The following is a 23,125-nucleotide window of genomic DNA, read 5'->3' as shown; positions in this document are numbered from 1 at the left end:
GCTAGGCCACAGTTTCTGTGTCCCCAAAGCAGAACTGCAGATTCTGGTAAACTTCCAATTGAGTAATTCACCTAGATAAGAACTGAGCACTTGGATTTGGACAGTCAGTAGGGGTCACCATACTCTTCTTGGAAAGAACTCCAAACTTTTACTGGTACCTGCTGTCTAATTGCTGACCACTGTTGTAATAAGGCAATGCTAAAAATAGATCAGTATATAAACCACTTCTTGACTGAATCCTATATAAACTGCTTGTGAATTGGAGTCGAGGTCCTTGTCAAGACTCCACTGTGTTGGATGAGACTTGGACCCTAGCTCGAGCTAGCACTCGGGCTAGTAATAAAGTTCCTTTGCTTTTGCATTATCGTGTGTGAAACTGGGTCTCTCTGCAATTGGGGGTCTGAAATTTGGGCACAACACTAAGAAGTAACTTTCATGTACCTGCTGGCTTTATCAGCAATAGCACAGTGGTAGGGCATTTGCCTTGCATGCAGCCAGCCCAGCCAACCCAGGTTCGATTCCTCTGCCCCTCTCGGGGAGCCCAGCAAGCTACTGAGAGTATCTTGCCCATACGGCAAAGCCTAGCAAGCTCCCCGTGACATATTCAATATGCCAAACACAGTAATAACAAGCCTCACAATGGAGACGTTACTGGGCCCGCTAGAGCAGATCGATAAACAACGGGAGGACAGTGCAGTACAGTGCAGACAGTGCTGGCTTTATCACATCAGCTCCTTATTTTCTTTCTAGTTTCTTTGGGGTGTCAGGGAGAGGGGGCTGAGGCGGGGATGACGTGGGGTTGTGGGGTAGGAGTGCTTCCCTACAGTGCTGGGGGCCCTGGGATCACTTCCAGAGACTCTAGGTCTAGTTACATGGGCCTAACAGTTTGGTGCTTGGGCATATTGACATGTGATGCTCAGAGGTTACCAGGGCACTTTGAAGGTGCATGTAAGGTATGAGGTTCATCCCTCTGATTCTCTCCCTGGTCCCTCTTCCTACCTTTTAGCTCTCACCCACCACTGTTTGCTGTCACCTTTGGCCACCTCGTCCCTAGAAGTTACAGCTCTGAAGAAAAAGGGCTAGGCTGGACCTTCCTTGTCTGCCTCTGTGCTGGGGCCTCTGAAAAACCCAGTAGAGAAGCTCAGCGGGCAGCTATTGAGTAAAAGTGCCTGGGTCTGTGGAAGGTCTTGGTGCCAACAGAGGAGCCAAAAGTCACTCCCCAGGACCATGTATCTGTTATACAGTCCTTTTAGGAGCTAGAGCAACTTGAAATCTCCATTAATATGTTCAAAAGTTCTCCCTCTCTCCCTAAGTGGTGAATTTCAGGTCTAAAGACAATGCGTCTGATTAGATTAAGTTTTCCTTCCATTACAGTTGGGCCTTACACTTTTTATTGTTGCTGAATGGTGGAAGGAAACTGCCACGCTGGTGGAAGATGCTGCCTTAAGATGGTGCATGCATGAAACCTCATCATCATCCACAGTGTTGACACTATTGTAAATCACAGAGACAAAAATAAGGTTTTTAAAAATGCTTTTTTGGTTTTGGAGAGTTTTGTTTGTTTGTTGTTTGGGGGATACATTCAGTGGTACTCAGAGGTTAATCCTGGTTCTGAACTCAGGAATCACTCCTGGATGTGCTCAGGGGACCACACATAATGCCAGAGATTGAACTGGGTCAGCCATGTGCAAGGCAAGGACCCTCCCTGCTGTACTCTCTCTCTAGTTCCATAAAAATGCTTTTTGTTTAATTAGGAAAACATTATCTTTGCCAGCAAATGCTCCTGGGACCCCACTGATACAAAGCTGATATATATATTTAAAGCACAGGTGTTTACATTCATTTATTTTATTTGGCCTTTTGGGTCACACCCAGCAATGCTCAGGGGTTACTCCTGGCTCTGCACTCAGAAATTACTCCTGGCTTTGCTCGGGGAACCATATGGGATACCGAACTTGGGTAGGCTGCATGCAAGGCAAACGCCCTCTGCAATGTACTATCACTTCAGCCCTTTGTTTACGTTTTAAGACAGCACCATGCACCCAACAGGATGCCTACTACTAAACCAACAACAATGCAACAAACAGGAAATAAGAAGAAGTTGGCATGCATGTAAACAATATAGTTGCCGTGGAAGCACCTCTTCAAAAAATTGAAAACAGATTTACCATATGATCCAGCAATCTGACTTCTGGTATACACCCACAAAATAGGAAAACAGGATAGCTCGGAGATATGTATACTTTCATAGCAGGGATATTCACAATCGCTAAAACATAAAATCCAAGATGAAGGATAAAATACCTAAAATGAAATATTGTTCAGCCATTAATAGAAAGTAATGATCACATTGGCAGCAGAAGGATGAACTTTGGAACCACCTTGCTAAGTAAAATAAGCCAGTCACCCAAACGGCCAATGTCTCTTCAATAGGATTCCCCTTTAGACAGGAGGAGTCTGAAGAAATGAGTCACAGAAATAGGAAGTGGATGATTTCCAGAAAGCAGAGAAAAGGGGACAAGGATTCACTGTGTAATGGGACAAGTTTCACTTCTGCAAAATGCAGAGTTTGGAGGATGCAAGGGTGATGGGTGCAGATCACCACCAAACTGTCCACCTACACAGATGCTCATACTGGTAAACATTATAGGATGTCTTTGTCCACATGGGAAATAAGAGACCAGAGGCCCGAGTGATAGTATAGCAGGTAGGGCATTTGCCTTGCATGCAGCTGACTAGGTTTGAACCTCAGCACCCAATACGGTCTCCCAAGCCCACAAGGAGTGATCCTGATCACAGAGTAACCCCTGAACACCTGAACACCACCAGATGTTGGAGCACCCTCTCCCCAAAAAGGGAACCAGTTAACAGGCATCATCTGAACATGGTGGGAACGGAGGTGGCTCAGAGTCACTATCTAGGGGTGGGACAGAGTCCCTGCAGATTCACTCACCTCTGCACTGGCACTGAAAGGAGCCCCTCAGCCCATGATCCTCACCATCCCTCCCCACTAACCAAACCTTGGTACCCACCCTCTAGCACACACCTGAGGTGACAAGAGGGGAAATTGTGCTCCAGATGGGAACATAGGTCTGATCACTGCCCTGTGAAAGGGAACCCTAGGAACTGTGTGGGTACTGCCTTGAATTCCAAGGTGGTTAGACACGGGCATCTGTCCCTGTCTTTTTCCCCAGTGACCAGCTCAGCAGCTTCTCTGTCCCCCCTCCAGCTCCATCCAGCAGGCAGGGCTCCCTGCCCCACCCCAAGGCAGAGCTGACCCAACCTCTTCCTGGGATGCTGAGGAACAGAGTCCCCGCACCCCAGATTCAGTGAGGGGTTCTGGTCTCATCCTGGATGGATAGATTCATTCCCTCTAAGCCCATTTCTCCACTTGCCCGTTCTACTCAGGCCTAAACCCAAACTCTGTTCTAGGGTTAGACGAAGTGTAGAACTCATTGGTTTTATTCTGGGGGCCCTGATGCCACAGACTGAATCCCTGTGAACCGCCAGTCCAAAGTCAGAGAGAAGCTCACAGAGGGGCAGTCTGAATCAGACCTCTTGGGGCAGGCCAGGCAGAAGGGCGTCTCCACCCCAACCCCCTGGTTTCTGGGTTTCCCAATCCAGAAACTCTCAGACATCAGAGGCAGCTGTCAAAGGGAGAGTCATTCTCCGCCTTCTGTTTTCCCTTGAGTAGATTGACCCAGTTTCCAGAAGTCCAGATTCTCCAGTGCACCCCCCACCACCACCCACACAATCTTAGATTCTCCTCCCATGTGACTTCCTGACCGACCATCTCTTATAACTGTGGCTCAGAACCCAGATTGCCAACAGGCAGAGAACTCCAAATCTTGCACCTGCAGCTGGTCACAACAGGAGAATGAGGGTCAGCCTGCTCCCCTGGGCCTTCCTGCTCGCGGTTGTTATCCTCACCTCGGCAGAGGTCGCTGAAGGTGAGTACTGTGATTTTCTTTCCTTAGAACCCACAACATGGAGAGTAGCGAGAGGTTGAGCTGCTGGGAGGAGGTGGGCGTGGTCCTGGAAGGGTGTCCAAGGGGGTCCTGTAAAACAGCCTCTTTCTCATTAGTAGGAACCTCTCCCTCACTCTTGAGCCAGGGACCTACGCTCCTTCCTGAGGGAGATGACCACCAACCTCGGGAGATAACCTCCCTGGCCCAGGAGGACCCAGTACAGAAGACCCAACCCAGAGTCTTCCAGCTCCTGCTTAGTAGCTCAGTAGCCTCCTGGGAGGTTGGCCGGGAACCATCGCTGAGCAGAAGTCAGGAAAGTGGATGCCCCCAGGACCCATCTATCTTTGGGGTTGAGATGGGCTTTACAATATTTGAATTGAACTTTGAATATAAGAAACCAAGCTGACCTGTGAACCAGTATCCTCCAGATAACTTTGGGCTGGAGAGACCAGGGGTGTTTTTCCATTTACACAGGGAACATGTGTCCTACTTCCCAGGGGTCCCCACTATCAAGCTACCTTCAACTGCTGTGGGATCCACTGAGTCTGAGACCTTGTATTAGCGTCTCTTCTTTCCCTGTGGACTCATCCATTAATGCCTCTGGTATGCAGTAAACACCTGCGGGGTATATAGAGGAAGCAGCAGAGATGAGACTTGGGGTGTCCTAACTCCCTTCACTGCTGCTTCTGCCTGAACTGCAAGGCTGCCCCTCTGTAGGGCCTGAAGTTGGGGCGAAGGCAGCCTAGCCAAGACCCTGGGATGTACGTTCCCTGCAAACATGTCTCCCGAGCTGAATGTCAGCCAGATTCACAGGGAACTCTGAAACCTTCATGTTGCACCCCTGCCACCAGGGAAGCAGCGCTGTGTAAAGGGGTAGGGGTTAGGAGTGCAAACAGCCACAGAGTTTTCCAGTGCTCTCCCCAATTCCATCTCCCACTGCAAACCGTTGCAGGATCACCATTTCCCAAAGGGTGGTGGTGAGCAATGGAGACAGTAGGTGGGGTCAGGAATGTCAAGCACCAGGCCGGGGGTGGACACCTCCACAAAAGGGAACGTGTTTTTCTCCAGAACAGCAATGCAAGAATGGGTAAACAGCTTTACCAGGCAGTAGGAATGGATTTCAAGGCGATTTCCCTCATCAAACCATAATGTCTGAAATGTCTATTCCGGGTGTCAGCTGTCCATCGATCAATGCTGATATGGAGGTGGAGCGGCCGGCAACTCTGGGCTCCCAGACAGCCTCAGCTGGGTCCTGGCCAATCTTATTTGTGAATGGCAACTTTTAGATATTTTACATATGAAATGGGCTGAAGCGATAGCACAGCAGTAGGGCATTTGCCTTGCACACAGCCGACCCGACTGACCCAGGTCTGATTCCTCCACCCCTCTCTGAGAGCCCGGCAAGCTACCGAGAGTATCTCGCCCACACGGAAGAGCCTGGCAAGCTACCCCTGATGTATTCAATATGCCAAATATGGTAACAACAAGTCTCAAAATGGAGATGTTACTGAGCCCACTAGAGCAACTCGATGAACAATGGGAGGACAGTGGTACAGTGCTACATATGAAATAGTTCTGACATTCTCTGCCCCTTCCTGAGTCTCAAGTTCTGCATAGGTTAATGGAGGTGGTAAGAATTTTATTGCATAAAACAATTGTCTGTATATTAACACATATGCATAGAATTTGCCTCATCCAATGATTTGTCATTTTAAGGAAAACAGATCAAAAAGGGTGAGGGTCCTGCCTGGAGTTACACAACTTTCAAAAACAGAATTAAGGTCATGTGTATCTTTCCTGCTTTTTGTCCAAGGTTCTGCTCCCTGAACAACAGCAAAGCTCCCAGCTCCTAATTCCCCTGAGGCCAGGGAGGAGGGAGCCTGACAGACACAGAGCAATGGGGTTCTCCCTGAACCCCGACTAGCACATCCAGCTAGGAATTGCTTCTCAGCATTTCTCAGGAAATTTGTTTTTCCAAATTCCAAATCCCAACTCCCAAGAAAACTCCGTTGAGAAATTAGGAACATGGGAAAAGCACTACAATTTTCCTGTAAGATAAGAATTAAAGTTTCAATGTACAGATTTTATTGGGTTCAAGAAATCCACAGATGGGGCTGGATTCATAGTACAGTGGGCAGGGCAGTTGCCTTGCACAGAGCTAACACAGATTTGATTCCCAGCACTGCATATGGTCCCCTGAGCATCACTGAGTGATCCCTGCACACAAAGCCAGGAATAAGCCCTGAGCACCCCCAGGTGTGAAGAAGAACAAGATCCCCCCCCCAAAATAAAAATTAATAAAAATAAAATTCACTGAAATCTAGAACCAGAGCAAGAAACACCAGATGGATGAAGTTAAGCATTTGGGGGAATTGGGATAGGAGTATGTGGGAAAGAAATGGCTTGCAGTCCATCAGCTTGAAGCTGTTGTGAGGTTACCAATAGGTAAACATTAGTGATTTTTGCATAGAGGGTATGACTTAGAGAGATGATCTAGTGGTTTTTCAAGAAATAGTGAGCTTTGTGAGTAAAGTAAGTCCTAAAAATTGGCATTGGAACAATTGCTAGAGACTATTTTTTATAAATGCTTTTGTTGAAGAAATACAAAGAGGAATTTATAAATGTGGAACATAGAGATAGGAATCCAGAAAGCTTTGCTAATTCATATAGACTCTCATTTCAAGCAATATCAATTTGAATAAAAATCCAAATTCAGAAAATAAATTCATTGTTTACAAAGAAATTAACAGCAAGTCTCACAAGGAAGACGTTACTGGTGCCTTCTCGAGCAAATCGATGAACAATGGGAAGACAGTGCTACAGTACAGTGCTACAAAGGAAATAAGTTTCTTCAAAGCAATATCTACCCAAACTACCTGACTGGACATTGCCTTTGCATGCACTTTCTTTTTCATTTTTCTTTTCTTTTGGGGAGGGGGGTCACACCCAGTGATGCACAGGGATTACTCCTGGCTCATGCATTCAGGAATCACTCCTGGCAGTGCTCGGGGGACCATGTGGGATGCTGGGAATTGAACCCGGGTCAGCCGCGTGCAAGGCAAACGCCCTACCCGCTGTGCTAGGACTCCAGCCCCTTTGCATGCACTTTCAATAATTCCAACAGCATTAAATGAACAAACAAGTTCTATCTAGAATGTTTGTTATAAAACAAAGACAATCTACAAATGAGGAAATGAGTGCTTTCTGCTTTTTCAGGTTTTATTTTGGTGTGGAGGATAGCACAGCGGGTAGGGTATTTGCCTTGAATGCGGCCAGCCAACCAGGCCAACCCGAGTTTGATTCCTCCGCCCCTCTAGGAGAGGCCGGCAAGCTCCAAAGAGTATCTCGCCTGACGGCAAAGCCTAGCAAGCTACCTGTGATGTATTCAATATGACAAAAACAGTAACAACAAGTCTCACAATGTTACTGGGCCTGCTCAAGCAAATTGATGAGCAATGGGAAGACAGTGACATATTTTGGGGTGATAGCTTACTGGGGTCACACCCAGCAGTGCTCAGCAGCTCAGCAGTTGATCCTTGCAGTGTTCAGGGGAACCACGGCGAGGATGGGGGTGGTGGCAGCAAGCAGAACATTAGCTCCAGCCTGTTGAGATAGCTCCCTAGCCCTTGTATTATAACTTTTGAATATTCAAGGTACAGTATGGGGGGGGGGGGAGGTGAAGGGAGCGGGACAGGGGGCGACACCTGGCGGTGCTTAGGGCTTACTCCTGGGAACCTCAGGAAACCGTATGGATTGCCAGGTATTGAACCTGGGACAACCACATGCAAGAAAGATGCCTTACCCGCTGTACTATCTCTTTGACCCCTTTCCATTTATAAATGATTTTTGTTTGTTTTTTTTGGAGGCACACCCAGCAGCACTCACCCGCTTACTCCTATCTCTATGCTTTTTGGTTTGGAAATCTGGGAGGGCTTGGAGGATCAAATGTGCTGTTGGAGATTAAACCTGAGTCAGCTGTGCAAGGCAAGCACCTGACCCACTGTGCTGTCTCTTTGGCCCCCATTTAAAAAATTTTTTTTTTTGACTTTTTGGGTCACACCCGGAAATGCACAGGGATTACTCCTGGCTCTGCACTCAGGAATTACTCCTTCGGTGCTCGGGGGATCATATGGGTTGCTGGGAATCAAACCAGGGTCGGCCACGTGCAAGGCAAACGCCCTACCCGCTGTGCTATCGCTCCCGCTGTGCACACAGCCAGCCCGGCCGAGCCGGGTTTGATTCCTCCACCCGGGTTTGATTCCTCCACCCCTCTCGGAGAGCCCGGCAAGCTACCAAGAGTATCTCGCCCGCGTGGCAAAGCCTAGCAAGCTGCCCATGGCGTATTCAATATGCCAAACACAGTAACAACAAGTCTCAAAATGGAGACATTAGTGGGCCCGCTCGAGCAAATCGATAAACAACGGGAGGACAGTGTGCCAGTGTTCCTCCATTTGAATATTCCTTTCTTTTCTTGCCTTTGATGAGCATTCTGGTTTTGTTAGAAAACACTTGACCTGTTTTTGAATATATAATCGTATCACAGCACACTGGGAGATCATCATAAACTCTGTTTATTTGTATTTTTTTCAATTTCGAGAAAAATCTCTGAGACTTTCACTATAAGTCAGTGCTTAGATGTGGCCACTCAGTATTGGTTCAAAGCATGGCAGTGGGGTTTTAGTAAAAATTAAAAAAATTTTTTTTGAATTGGTGAGTTTTCAAAGATTTTGACTTCCTGTTTACAAAAACCCGAAGCCTGGAGATTTGACACAGCCAACACGTGGAGGTTGGGAGGCCATATCCCTGTAGACTATCATGTCTCCTGGCCCCCCTCCAGTGCTCCAATGGGGAGCTAGACCTGGCATCGCAGTAGAAAACCTTTCAGCTGGGAGGCAGAGTGATAGTACACAAGTAGGGTTCTTACCTTGCACACAGAAAATCCAGGTTCATCCCTGGCACCACATATGCTCCCCTCAAGTACCACCAGGAGTAATTTCTGGGAGCAGAGCAAGGAGTAAGCCCTGAGCACAGCCAGAGGTGGCCCAGAAGACAAACAAAAGAAAGAAAATCTTTCAGCTGATGAACCATCTGTCCTGCAGAACAAGGTACAAAAATGGTTGTCTGCTGTATTTCCTTCTTGCCTCGGAAAATCCCACTCAAGTTTGTGGAAAGTTATGTTCGAACCAGTAACTTGTGCTCAAAGCCTGGGTTCATGTAAGTATAGCACCCAACACCATGAGGTCTGAAAGTCAGAAATCTTTGGCCAGGGAAGTGGAGCGGCCACAGTGAGGGGGTGGATGGGCATGGCTCGCCGCAGACAGTGGCAAGAAGGAAAGTGGGATTGCCAAATGGGGCCTTTACTGCTCCCAGAGACAGAGGGGACCTGCAGTAAGAACTGGGGAGGCTCTCTCTGCCGGAGCCACATGGGGCAGGAGACTGGGAGCTTCCCCCTTGGAGAAGGGATGTGGAGGGGGCTCCTGTTTCTCACTCTTGTTCTCCTTGCTCCACAGCTTCCAAACCAAAAGGGGGCGTCAGATCTGTGCTGACCCCAAACAAGACTGGGTGAAGAAGTACATCCAACAGCTGGACCGTAGGAGCCTTGGGGTCCAGCATGGTGGGACCCCACAGCCCAGAGATGGGTAGAAAAGCCACAGATCGTTTCTGCACCCCACCTTCCAAAACAGGACTCTGTCCTGCTTTCTGTGCTTTCCCACCCAGTCACACTTTGCCCCCTGAAGCTTTGCTGCAGTGCCCCACTGCACAAGGCCTAAGGAGTGTGGCCCCCCTCCCCAGCATTTATTTTCCCTTTCCAGGCTCCCCTCCACTCCCCAATGAAATAAAATGGAGGCAGAAAGAGAACCAAGGAGTTTAAACTGAACCTCTCCCAAGGCAATTTGCTTATGTCTTTGATTTTACAGACACTTTCACAAGTATGCATTATGAATCAGGGTCTGCTCTGAATATTTCCACCAATTGAAATAGTGGAATTAGGGCCAGGAGAGAGCTCAAAAGGCAAGGTATATATTTGGCATGCCCAAAGCTCCAACTTCAATCCACAGCAAGGGGAGGAGGAAGGATGAAATGCTAATACTTGGAAGTCAAATCCACATTAAATACATTTAAAAGAATTTTCTGAATTAAAAGAAAGAACATTAAAAAAACAGAATCTCTGAAAATTAAAATAAAGGTACATAAATAAATAAAGGGAGCAACAACTGCCAAGGGTAACAGAACTGGAGAGTTGTCTACTGAACAAACTGTGTTTGTGTGTGTGTGTGTGGGGGGGGGGTCCTTTGGTACACTGATGGGAAGAAAGCAGGCATTCTAGTGTTGGGTGTGGGCTTAGAACCGTGGGTGCACGAAACCATCATTAGTTATTGTTAATCATGGTAACTCAGGAAAAATGGGAGGGAAGACAAACAGGTTACTGCAATATTTTGTATTTGTTCCTTGGGTTGTATTTTTTCAGTGGCTGTGGGGTGTTTGTTTTTGAACCACACCTGGCAACGCTTGGGGGCTATACCAAGGTCTGGCTTGGGGCTCACTTCAGGCAGTATTCAAGGGACCATTTGGTGCCAGGGGTCAGATCTAGACCCCCCACATATGGAACATGCTCTCGTTTCATTGAGTTATGCTTCTGGCCTTTATTGCAATATTTTTGGGTTTTTTTTTTTTTGCTTGTTTATTTTGTTTTGGGAGGCCACCCTCAGTGCTGTTCAGGGCTTACTCCAGATTCTGTAATCAGAGATCACTCCTGATGGGACTTGGGGAACCACATGTGGTATAGGCAATCAAACCTGGATCAGCTACATGCAAGGCGAGTGCCCTACCCACTCCGGCCCCTTGTTCTGCTGTTTAATAGGGGCCATACATGACAGTGCTCAAGGGACTATGGGTCATCCATGCCCAGCAGTATGTGGTGGACCATGGATCAAACCCAGGGGCCCTGCCTATACTAGGCAGGTATTCTATCACTTAGCCACATCCCCCCACCCCCTACAGTGTTTAACATAGCTTGAATTTTCTACACTTAGTAAGCTTAATTTGTTATAGGAATAATTTGGAAGGTTCTGAATTGGGCACATAGATACATTTGTAAAACTTCAAATGTGAAATTAATTAATGAAGTTTAACTCAAAAAATTTTTTAATGTAGGAGTACTGCATTTATTCAGCCACTGATTAGCTGATTGAATTGTGCATGAACTCCATCTTACTTTTTTTTTCATTTTTTATAATTTTATTTATTGAATCACCGTGAGAGCAGTTACAAAGCTTTCGGGTCTAAGTCTCGGTCATACAATGAAACACCCGTACCTTCACCAGTGCTCATTTTCCACCACCAAAAACCCCAGTATACCCCTATCCCACACCCTACCTCTACCTGTGGGGCAGATAATTTCCACATTACTCTCTACTTTGATCACATTCAATATTTCATCACCTAACTCAAAAATTTTTAATCAAAAAATTTTAGTGAGACTGATTATTGAAGGGCAGTGTATTCTATTTGATTAAACATTAACCAAGAACTTCTTATATTTTGCTAATTTTATTAGTAGGATAAGATGGATGAAGCAAAAGGCTTATGAGAAACATTTTCTAATTTGACATTTTATTAAAACCATCTCTCTCTATATATGTATGTGTATTTAGTTCCTCCTACGCAGTGTCAAGGGGACATTCTAGTGACATCCAACCCTCCAAACCAGGCAGTTTAATGCTTGGGCTCAACAGCTCTAGGGTCTACCTTGGTGAACTAGGGTGCCATGCTTTGACCCTAACCAGTGAGATATCTCCTGACCCCATACCTAATACTTTTTGGGGGAATAAAGATGTTTTGGGCCACACCTGGAGGTGCTCAAGGCTTACTCCTGGCTCTGAGCTCAGGAATTATTCCCTGTGGTGTTCAGGGGAACATACATAGTACCTGAACCAGGGTCAGCTGCATTCAAGGCAAGTATCTTAACCAAGTCAAAATGATGGAAAATAAATGGCTAGCCGTAGACTTGGATGAAGAAAGGGTCTTCTCCAAGTGCTGTTCAGCTTTGTAAATAAATTTTTATTGGAGCATGGCTGTGTCCATTTCTTTTATTCACCAGGGCTGCTTTAATTTGACAAATGTTAGACAGGTGTAATAGAAACTGTGTGGTCCACAAAACGCAAGAAAGTAATTTTTCTGGGGCAAAGTGATAGCTCTCCTTGCAGGCATGCAAGTGTCTCAGAGTGACAGGCCTAAGATCAAATTAGGCTGAATCCCCGTTTTCTCTGTTACATCTTTATTAAATGGGCAATATGGCATTCACTGACTGTTCTGTTCCTTTCTTTTATTTTTTTTTTTGGTTTCTTGGGTTTTATTTATTTTTTTTACTGTTCTGTTTCTTTACTCAGAAAGAGACAGATACTGATATTATTTAAGTGACAAAAAAGCATTTTAATGGGCATTAAAATTTATCTTTAAGAAGAATTTAAAATTATGCTTTATATAGTAATTAATACGATTTTGTCTTTAATTAGGCATTTCATTACAATAATATTTTGTGAGTGAGCGCAGAAATAAAAACAAAATAAATTTAAATAAACATGAACTAAACTATATTGGCAAGTAGACTTTTTTCCATTGTGGATATAGTTGTTGTTCAGATTTATGCAGATTTTGTTTAAATAAATAAACGTTATAATGAATATACATTTTACCTTTCTCTTTGGTACCTTATCCTAAGCATATCATTATTTTTCAGTAATTCTAGCTTTCCTCCAAGCAAAAAGAATGGTTACAGTAATGTGTGTGCACTTAAACTGGTTTTAATGTAACAAATTAAAACATATGTAAAGTAAATAAACAGGACCTATTTTATTTACTCACCCAATCAAGTTTTAAACTTTTACTATTAATATATTTAATATGCTAATATTTGAATTGACTCTATATTAAATCTAAGTAATGAACCATCAAAAAAAATCAGACTAGACTGAGAGAAACATCTAAACCCAGATATTTTTTTCCCATCAAACCCCATTACGTAGAAAACTTCCCTTGATCATGACCAGTTGCTTCTTTTGGCCCCCTCCTCACTTCTCTACAGCTTGTGAAATAAAGCAGGAGTTGGGGGGTGTCCTCCCATGGACTTTGAGAGTTGGCCCCCAGTAAATAATGTCTCTGCAGAGGATTACTACTGTAGGCTTTGCTCCCGTACTTGACTTTGTGCCTGCATCATGCAACATACCCTCCAACTCAGCACTAATACTGAGGAAAGAGGGAGTGGAGAAATGGCCTGCAAAGGGGCATGCTTCAGTTAGCAGCAACCCCACAGATGGGAACCAACTGGGATTGCATTAAGGGTTTGACTACTATTTTGGGTTTTTTTCTTTCTGTATATTAATAAACATGGATATCTGGGAAAAGCAGTGCAGACAATTAACTATTTGACCATTTTATGTATGATGATTAGTATAAAACATGAGTAAGTGCTTTTTTGTTAATTAATTTATTTATTGAATCACTGTGGGAAAAGTTACAAAGCTTTCAGGTTTAAGTCTCGGTCACGCAATTATCAAATACATTTCCCTTCACCAATACTTTTTTTTTTACCACCAAGAACCCCAATAAACGCCCCCCCACCCTCCCAATGCCTGTGAGGCAGATGAATTCTAGTTAACACTCTATCTACTTTGATTAGATTCACTGTTTCGACATAAGATGCGCCATTATTATTTAGAGTTTACACCCCCAAATCAGACATGCTGAAAAGGCATTGTGAAATAATTTGTTTTCTACAGCTGGTTACAAGAATCAAATGATGCCGCACAGCCGCTATTGCGGCCGCGTGATTTTGGATTTCTGGTATTTTACTTATTAAGCCTGGAAGTATTTCTGCTGAGAGTCAGATAATTATGAGATTGGCTTCTGTTCTATGGAGCCATGGCCGTGCCGGAGAGCTGCTCATGGGGGCCAATTCTTGACCTCTGTAGGGCGTGAAGGAGGAGCCGGGAACGCCCCCCTTCCCATGAGGTTTCAGTGGCTCCATCACAACCGGCTCATACCTGGATTTCCACAAAGCTCCGAAGCGGCTGCCATCTTTGTAAGTGCTTCTTATTTCATTTCTTTCTTAAAATAAGTTTACACACATTATCAGTTTATTTATTTATTTATTGTTTGTTTGTTTTGTTTTGGGGCCACATGCAGTGATGCTCAGGGGTTACTCCTGATTCTGTATTCGGGAATTACTACTGATGGTGCTCAAGGGACCATATAGGATACTGGGGATCAAACCCAGGTTGGCTATGTGTAAGGAAAGTACCCTACCACTGGATTATCACTCTGGCACCTGACACGATCAGTTAAAATCCTTGAGGGAGCAACATTACACTGGTTCTTATTACTAGGGAAGTGCACATCAAAACCACACTGAGATTCTCATCATGCTGGAGAAAATGCATGTGTCAGAAAGAAAAGAAATCTTGGATATTAGTGAGGATGTGGAGAAAAGGCACTCTCACATGCAGTTGTCGGGAATGTAAATGGATAGCAACCCTATGGTTACAATATGATATTTCCTTTAAAAAATCAAAATGGATGGACTAGAGTGATAGTAAATTGGGTAGAACATCATGTGATCAACCCAGGTTTGATACCTGGAACCCCATAAAGTTTTCCAAGCCCCTATAGGAGTAATGATCCCTGAGTGCAGAGCCAGAATAAGCCCTGACCACTGCTGGGTGAGGCCCAAGATCGAAACAAAGAATCAAGATAGATCCGACTATACTTCAACATTTCAGGACCAAGTTCACCAAGAAAATACCTGCCTAAAATTTAGGTATGTGGGTCTTTGTGATTGAAATCACCTAGCCTTCTCGAAGTCAAAATGGGCTATCTCCCTCCACTTCACTGTACTTTCAGAAGTACCAGGAGTCATACCCATTAATCACCTACAGTACCACCCTGTAAGTTCATCTACCAGTCCTGCTCCAGAGACTCATAAATAAATCTCAAAAGAGATTAACCAGCCACCAAAAGTATGCAGACACCCACTTGTGGTTGAGATGTCCAGTGAAATCCAGAGAGGGATGGGCCAGCCCAGTGGACACTCAAACAGAGTCCTGGAAGCTGCTCATGTCCACACTTCAAAACTGCCACGATGCCTCTAGCCAGACTCCATCATCTCAGGACTCAGTTCACTGAGTAATTAACCTGCCCACAACTTAGGCTATTGTTTAAGAATTAAGTGAAACAACTGGACAAGAACTGAGTGCTGAAAGTAGGTAAAGGGACAAACATGATACCCTTTCAGTAAGTTTACAGCAAACCATAATACCTTAAGGAAACAGAAAGAGAATGAGAGAGATAAAGAAGAAAAGTGCTTGCCATAGCAGCAGGCTGGGGTGTGTGTGTGTATGTGGTGGTGGCGGGGACGGGGGGGGGGGCGGTGGCAGGAGGGAAACTGGGGACATTGCTGGTGGGAAATGTACACTGATGAAGCGCCAGGTGTTGGAACTTTATATGACTGAAACTCAATCATGAACAACTTTGTAACTATTTCTCGCAGTGATTCAATAAGTTTCTATTTTAATTTTTAAAAATCAAAAAAGAAGTAGGGGAGGTGTGCTGAGCAGCAACAGTGAGCAGGAAGGCTCCTGGACAGCCACAGTGCCCAAATGAACGCCTAGGTGAGAAGGAACCCCTACGTTTTAAGAAGTGCATGGTAAGTGGAACTCAGAAATGTAATCCAGGTTCTGCACCAACGAAGGGCCCCCCCACAGGCTTGCTAGTGGTGGGGGGCATGGCCTCTAGGGTCACAGCTGCTCCCAGCTGCCAGTTAATTTCCCTTTTCATAGTGCATTGAAACTGTATCTCAGTTTCTTATATCAAACTCTTACAAGGACAGCCTGACTACCCCAACCACATTAGGCCAATAGTCAACTAGCATATTCCAATCAAAATACCAATAAAATAATGTCAAATAGAAGAATATGTACAAACACAATCTTACAAAAAATCCCCTGAATCAACGCTAGAGGCTCCACATAAATCATAAGAAGCATCAAAGAAGAAGGTAATATGAGCATTGTTTGACTGAAACGCAATCATGCAAGTTTGTAACTGTATCTCATGGTGATGCAATAAAACTTAAAAAAAAAAAGAAGATAATATCCTTGAAGAGGAAAGAGAAGACTACCATCAACTGAACCTGTCCAGAGTTCTCTCTGGCAGTGAGAGGAGGACACTGATAGTGAACTGGAACAATCCACCTCCATAATTATATATTTCCCCACAGAATTATGGGGGAAACAGCCCAGATCCCCACCATGAGGAATGAATGAAGAGAAGAGCCCAGAAGTTTCAACAAGGAATACTCACATACATAATCTCTCTGATAAAGAATTCAGAAATTAAATGGTGAGGATGTTTAATGAGCTCAAAGAAACAGTGGAATGGACATCCAATAAAAAACAGGAGGATATGAAAGAAACAGTGGAATGATCAGCCAATAAAATGCTCTCATTTAACTAGAAATTGAACCCCCATTTCATCCAGCAATACCACTTCTGGGAATATATTCTAGGAGCCCAAAAATGCACAGTAGAAACAACCTGAGTGTCCGAGAACAGATGAATGGATAAAGAAACTGTGTCACATCTACACAATGGAATGCTATGCAACTGTTAGGGAAAATGAAGTAATGAAATTTGCCTATAAATGGATGAACTTGGAGACTATCATGCTGAGTGAAAAATGAGTCATAGAGGGACAGATACAGAATGACTGCATTCATTTGTGGTATCACTTGTAGCACTTGTCATCCTGTTGATCTTTGATTTGCTTGAGGTGCCAGTAACATCTCCACTTGTTCCTGTTGCATGCTAGTGTAGCCCAATGGCATCTACTCACTCCAGGAACACGAAGAGCCTCAAACCTTTTGTTCAGGGTTTTGACGAAGAAGTCAGACCTTCACTACCACCACTACCCAGCCACCGCCACACTCCAGGCCACTTTCCGGATGCTCAGGCCAAGCCTCACGCATGAGTGAAGCCCCACAGAACCAGTTGCCGCCACGTTCATTTGTGGTATATAATATATATATATATATATATATATATATATTAGAAGACATATCATGGCCAGGAAAAACAGAGACTAGGAGGACTGGTCAATAGTTAGAATCAATGACAAACGTATGTAGGGTGGAGGGTATGTAAGATAGAGAAGGGACCAGGATGACAATATCTGAAAGTGATCACACTGGACGCTTAGAGGCAGCCCTAAAAGCCTCTATCCCTCTTAGAGAGTCTGGCAAGATACCGAAAGTGTTCTGCCCACACGGCAGAGCCTGGCAAGCTATCCGTGGTGTATTTGATATGCCAAAGTCAGTAAATACAATGGTTCTCATTCCCCTGGCCCTGTAAGAGCCACCAATATGGTAGCGTTAAGAAGGATGAGGAAGGAGAGGCTGATAAAATCTCAGGGCCAACCTAGGATGCCAAAACGAAGAAGGACAAAAATGACTGTACTTTCAATGCACGTACGTTGGCATCGGATGCATCCATTGAGGACCTGATGGTACAAGCGTGAAAGATCAAGTACGGCATCACTGGTATGACCAAGACGAGAAGGCATCAATCACATCACACCATTTTCAACACTGGGGAAGAACTGTTCCTCGGAACATGTGACAAAAGAGGCATCAGTGGTATCGGTGTCCTTGTCAACACGAACTTGGCCATAAACATTGATTCATTCGAATGCCTAACAACCCAAATCAGTTGATTACGCTTGAATAGATGTGACTCACTGCCAGCAGTTTCTATCTTCATTGTCTACGCACCAACATCCAATTATGATGAAGGAGAAATTGAGAAGTTCTACATAGAGCTGGAGAAGTTCTATAAAGCAGACCACACCTTCTACAAGATCATTGTCGGTGATTTTAATGCCAAGATAGGACCGAGAAGATCAGCCAAAGAAATCCACATCAGAACCCATGGCCTAGACTGGAATGAACAGGGTGAGATACTGTCCGAGTTCATCATGTTGACCAAGACCATCCATGGCAACTCACAATTCCAGAAGGCCGAACCTAAACATTGGACATGGGAGTCTCCTGGTGGACGGTTACAGAATGAAATTGACCACATTATATTCAATCAACAGTCTTGCCTGACTGATGTTGCTGTGGTCCCAAAATTCCAAACAGGATCGGACCACTGTCTCCTTCATGCAAAATTCTACTTCACAGAGCAGGGAGAAAGGGCTGCAAAGTTTAAGAAGAGAAATCCAAGAAGGACCACCAATTGGGAGCTCTCTGGCACTATTGCTGCAACATGGGAAGATGCCGTCATTAACAACATTGACAAGGAATACGATTGACTGGTTCAGCACCTCCATGATTGTGCGAAGTACGCCTAGAGAGAGATAGCCACAAAAAGACTCCTGTTTTCGAAAACTCTCTAGTTCATTCACCAATGTGACTTGGTGCAAGCCTCAGGCAACCACAAGTGAACGTCCGAGCTCGCAAAGCAGGGCAGAGAAGTGATAAAGGAAGACCTCAAAGAGAGAAGAGCAACAATGCTGGCAGATGAGGCAGAAGCTGGGAAAAGCATTTGCAATGCCCACCTGTCTTTCACCAACTACAAGACCAAGATGACTGCCCTCCAACCTCCTGATGGATCTATCACATCTTCCAGAAGGGCAATGGAGAAGATTATCCATGACTTCTACTCGGATCTCTTCGATAGCCACATCCACCTTCCCACATACCAAATCCCGCAGGATAGATATGTCACTTCCAAAGTTCTCCCTTCCTAAATCTGACATGCCCATTTCGTCAGTAAAGAAGCGAACAGCACCTGGCCCAGGCAAGGTCATATCCAAACACCTGAAGAACCTGCCATCAGTACTCATCAATACACTGGCTCAGCTCTTCACATGCTACCTGTCTGACTGCAAGGTTCCATCCCAATGGAAAACCAGAAGGACTGTACTGCTGTACAAGAAGGGAGACATCCACAACATTGGCAACCATTGCCCGATCTGCCTGTTTTCTGTCGTCTACAAGCTGTTCACTCGAGTCATCCTGAATAGGATTGGCAGAACACTAGATGAAGGACAACCATGTGAGCAAGCCAGTTTCCGAAAAGGAATTAGCACAATCGACCATATCCACACAATAACCAAGCTCATTGAGGTTTCTGGGGAGTTGAAGATGCCGCTCTGTCTAATGTTCATTGATTTAAAGAAGGCCTTTGATTCTGCTGAGATGGAAGCAGTCATAGAGGCCCTAGCCAAACAGGGCGTTCAAAGTCAATACATCAGAATACTTCGTGAGCTGCATTGCGGATTCACTACCAAGATCTCACCATTCTACTGGGGGGTGATCATTGACGTCAAGAGAGGGATTCGGCAGGGTGATACCATTTCACCAAAATTCTTCAGTGCCACCCTTGAGAACGTCATGCAATGACTGGAATGGGAAGGAATGAGAGTGAAGATAGACGGCTGGCAACTACACCACCTCCGCTTTGCTGATGACTTCGTTCTAATAACAACAAACACCAGTCAAGTGGCACAAATGCTGGCTGACTTCAACCGTGAGTGTGGAAAGATCGGACTACAGCTGAATCAATGACAATGTTTATGAGAAACGGTCTCGTTCCTGACATTCCATTTACTCTCAACGGGACGACCATCTCCGAATGCAACAGTTATGTGTACCTAGGTCAAGAAGTCAACATGACGAATGACCTGGCACCTAAGTTGCACAGGAGGAAGAGAGTGACTTGGAATGCCTTCAAGAACATCGAAGAAATAGCTAAGAGGATGAAGAAGCTCCGGCTCCGGGCACATCTCTTTGATTCCACTGTTCTTTCTGCATTAATATATGCCTCAGAGACCTGGGCCCTATGAAAACAGGATGAGAACACTATTCAGGTCTCCCAAAGAGGAATAGAATGAGCTATGCTTGGAGTATCTTGCTTCACTCAAATGAGAGAAAGAATCCGGAGTTCCAAACTCCATCGATGGTCAAGAATCAGGGACTCTGTCTCGTTTGCCAAGGCGTTGAAAATCAAATGGGCTGGACACGTAATGAGATTTAGAGATGACCGCTGGACTAGTGCCATCACCGACTGGATTCCACGAGATGTCAAAAGATCGTGTGGCCGCCCACCTATGAGATGGGTCAGACTTCTTCGTCAAGACCCTGAATGATCAGTTTGAGGCTCTTTGTGTTCCTAGAACGAGCAGATGCCACTGGGCTACATTAGCATGCAATAGGGACGAATGGAGACGTTACTGTAGCCCGTTCGAGCAAATCGATGAGTAACGGGATATCAAGTGATCAAGTGGAGTGATCTCTCCAAGAATAATGGACATGGACACAATAATTAAATTTTTTGTTTCATTCCTATGTTCATAGAAGTATTATTCAAAAAGATAAAACATGGAATCAACTTAAATGTCCACATGTGGATGACTGGATAAAGAAACTGGTATACATACTCCAAGGAATACTACTCTGCCATTAAAAAAGATGGAATTGTGTCATTTGGGAGAAAATGGATGGAACTGGAGATAATAATGCTAAGTGAAAAGTTGAGAAGTAAAAGACAATTGTGGGACAATTTCATTGATATATGAAATATAAATAACTAAAGTCAAAAGACTGACACAAAACAGAGAAGCAAAGAAAATTAACTCTCAGACTCAGTAAGAACAATTGTGCCTCCAGGGTAGAACAGGGTAGACTAGGAGGCTGAGGGCGTGTATTCCCAGTTCTGGGAGAACTGGGGAACATTGGTAGTGGGGTGGGAAAAGCTACTTAAAAAGTATCTTTAAGCCCCTGAAAGCATACAATAGTGCAAGCTAAAAGCAACTTCACTTTGAAAGAAAAAGTATATCTAAATTTTAAGAATGAATATAATTAGACTCTCATGGTGCCTCAGTGGACAGGAGAGAGGGGTGTTGCACTCTTAAAATTTCATTTCAAAGGAATGGCTCCAAGAACCTTGAGAAAGACATTTAAGGACCATAAATCCCCTAAGACTCTGGGGAAAGATTTCTATATCCTTCAAAGGGCAAAAAAGAATTCAGAGATAAGGTTTCTGAAATAAAAGCTCTGAGAAAGGGTGTCCAGGGACCCACAGCAGGAGCTTAAGCTCAGATAAGACTGAAAGAAACAGGAAAGCAACTTGGTTCAGAGCATATGCTCACTACAAAAAAAAAATCTTTAAGTGGCTGGAGTTATAGTATAGCAGTTAAGGCATTTGCCTTGCATTTGGCTGACCTGGGTTTGATCCCCAGCATCTCATAGGGTACCCCAAGCACCACCAGGAGTAATTCCTGAGTTCAGAGTGAGGAGTAACCCCTGAGCATTGCTGGGTGTGACCAAAAAAAAAAAAAAAAAGAAATCGCCAGAGTGAGTGAGGCTTATTTTGTGGGGCAGCAACTGAGGAGAGATCATTCACTGGAGTTCTGGAAGCATCCACACCCCTGCCACCACCTGCTCCCCTGAGGGGCTCCCAGCACCCTTCTGGCCCTCTTGCTTGCTGTGGAGACCTGGTCCATGTGGACAGAGGCAAGGCCACATCCCATGGCTCTGTCACTGTCCTTAAATCTGAACCATGATCAGACATAAGCAAAGGAAGGGGGCTCACACACTTGGGGGACCCCCTGATGGAGCCACAGGCGCCTGTGTGAGGTAGATCCTGCTTTTCCCACTCTCATCTCCTGCCCCTCTTTCCTGACTCTCAATGCGTGACCATAGGCCCTTCCCTGAGCTCCTCTCACAGACCAGCTGTCTCCTGACTTGGGGCTTCACAGAAGATGTCTCCCCATGAACTCTGGTCTGGCCCCAGTCTGTAGCTTCCTGTTCAGGAATCCCGTGAGCCACACCAGGGCCCCTTCCTTGCTTCCCCAAACCAATGAGTGTTTCCTTCATACTGCCCATGGCCACCACAGCTACATGATTGGCAGCACAGTAAGAAATAAAACTCAGGATTCACCTTGAGTGTCAGGAAGCATTTCAGGAAGTCCATGGCTGAGCACTGAATCCAAAGCGGTCCCCTTGCCAGGACACAGTGCACACCCGGGACTCGGTCCTATGCCCTTGCTCTCCCTTCACAGCAAAGCACCACAGCGGGAAAGTGGCAACACTGTACATCCTGCCATCCACGAGCAGAGACCCAGATAAGTGTCTGTCACTGAGGTTTCTGCTGCTCCATAGCCCCTGCTGTGTGTAGAAGTGACCAGTCCATTGTTGGCCAGGCCACCGCTCTTGACTGTCACAGCACTTGTTTTGCTTTTCTTTTACTTCTGTTTGTTTGTTTGGGGACCACACCCATGGTAACTAGAGGCTTCTCTGAGGTCTGAGCCTGGGGCAACTCCCAGTACTTGGTAAACCTTGTAGAAGTGGGCATAGAATTCTGGCCTCCCACAGGCTAAAAATGTGCTCCACCCACTGAGGCGTCTCTCAGACCTTCGTGCAGCTTTTGGAATGAGACGTGCTCCAGTTTAGGACATGGGCAGGTTGAAGAGCACTTTAACTGGAGACATAAATTCTAACTGTTACAAAGGGGATGTGAGATTTACTAGTTGGCCCAAACAAGACAACAACCACAGTGGAAAAGAGGGACATTCCCTGAAGTAAAGACTCCTTTCCTCTTGTGACCTTGCACAGAACAGACTTTCTGATAATCCAGGACATAGACATGGCCTGATAAGAAAGGGCTAAGAGAAGTTGGAAGGTATGACAGAAAATGTCCCTCGATAAGGGATCTGAGATAAGCATCTAAGAAACCAGTAGCTGAGCAAGAACATGGGAGCTTCCATCGGCTGACCTTCCTCCTGCCCCACCCCTCATGGTCCCTTAGTGTGGGAGAGCTCAGCGTGCACAGGAGAAGCACACACTGCCAGCCTGTATCTTGGGGTGTGGGCAGAGCAGTGCATACATCAGAGAGGACAGGATGCTGGGGTTTCTGTAAGAGAGGACAGGGCGGGGGGCAGACTCGATTGGGAATCCTTCCAGGAAGGCTCTCAGGGCAGAAGCACTTCATCTCACCGTCGGGTAAGCCCATGGAGAGCATCCAGAGCAGGGAGCATATGGACAGAATGACTTGTCCTGAGCATGTCTACTGGCCCCTCCCATTAGCTATAGCAGGCCTAAG

At 45.3% G+C, this 23,125-nt stretch overlaps 1 protein-coding gene across 1 annotated transcript; it reads left to right on the top strand.

Moving 5' to 3' along the window:
* The first annotated feature begins 3,746 nt into the window (after positions 1–3,746).
* On the top strand, positions 3,747–10,171 carry LOC130036105 (regakine-1-like). The gene is made up of 3 exons (XM_056128078.1): positions 3,747–3,950; positions 9,068–9,182; positions 9,479–10,171. Exons 1-3 carry the CDS (start codon positions 3,878–3,880, stop codon positions 9,609–9,611), a joined length of 321 nt encoding a protein of 106 aa, XP_055984053.1. The 5' UTR covers positions 3,747–3,877; the 3' UTR covers positions 9,612–10,171.
* The last annotated feature ends 12,954 nt before the right edge of the window (positions 10,172–23,125 follow it).

This window comes from Sorex fumeus, unplaced genomic scaffold (genome assembly GCF_029834395.1).
Source record: "Sorex fumeus unplaced genomic scaffold, SorFum_2.1 ptg000063l, whole genome shotgun sequence".
NCBI classification, from domain to species: Eukaryota; Metazoa; Chordata; class Mammalia; order Eulipotyphla; family Soricidae; genus Sorex; species Sorex fumeus.
This window is presented reverse-complemented; position numbering and strand designations above follow the sequence as displayed.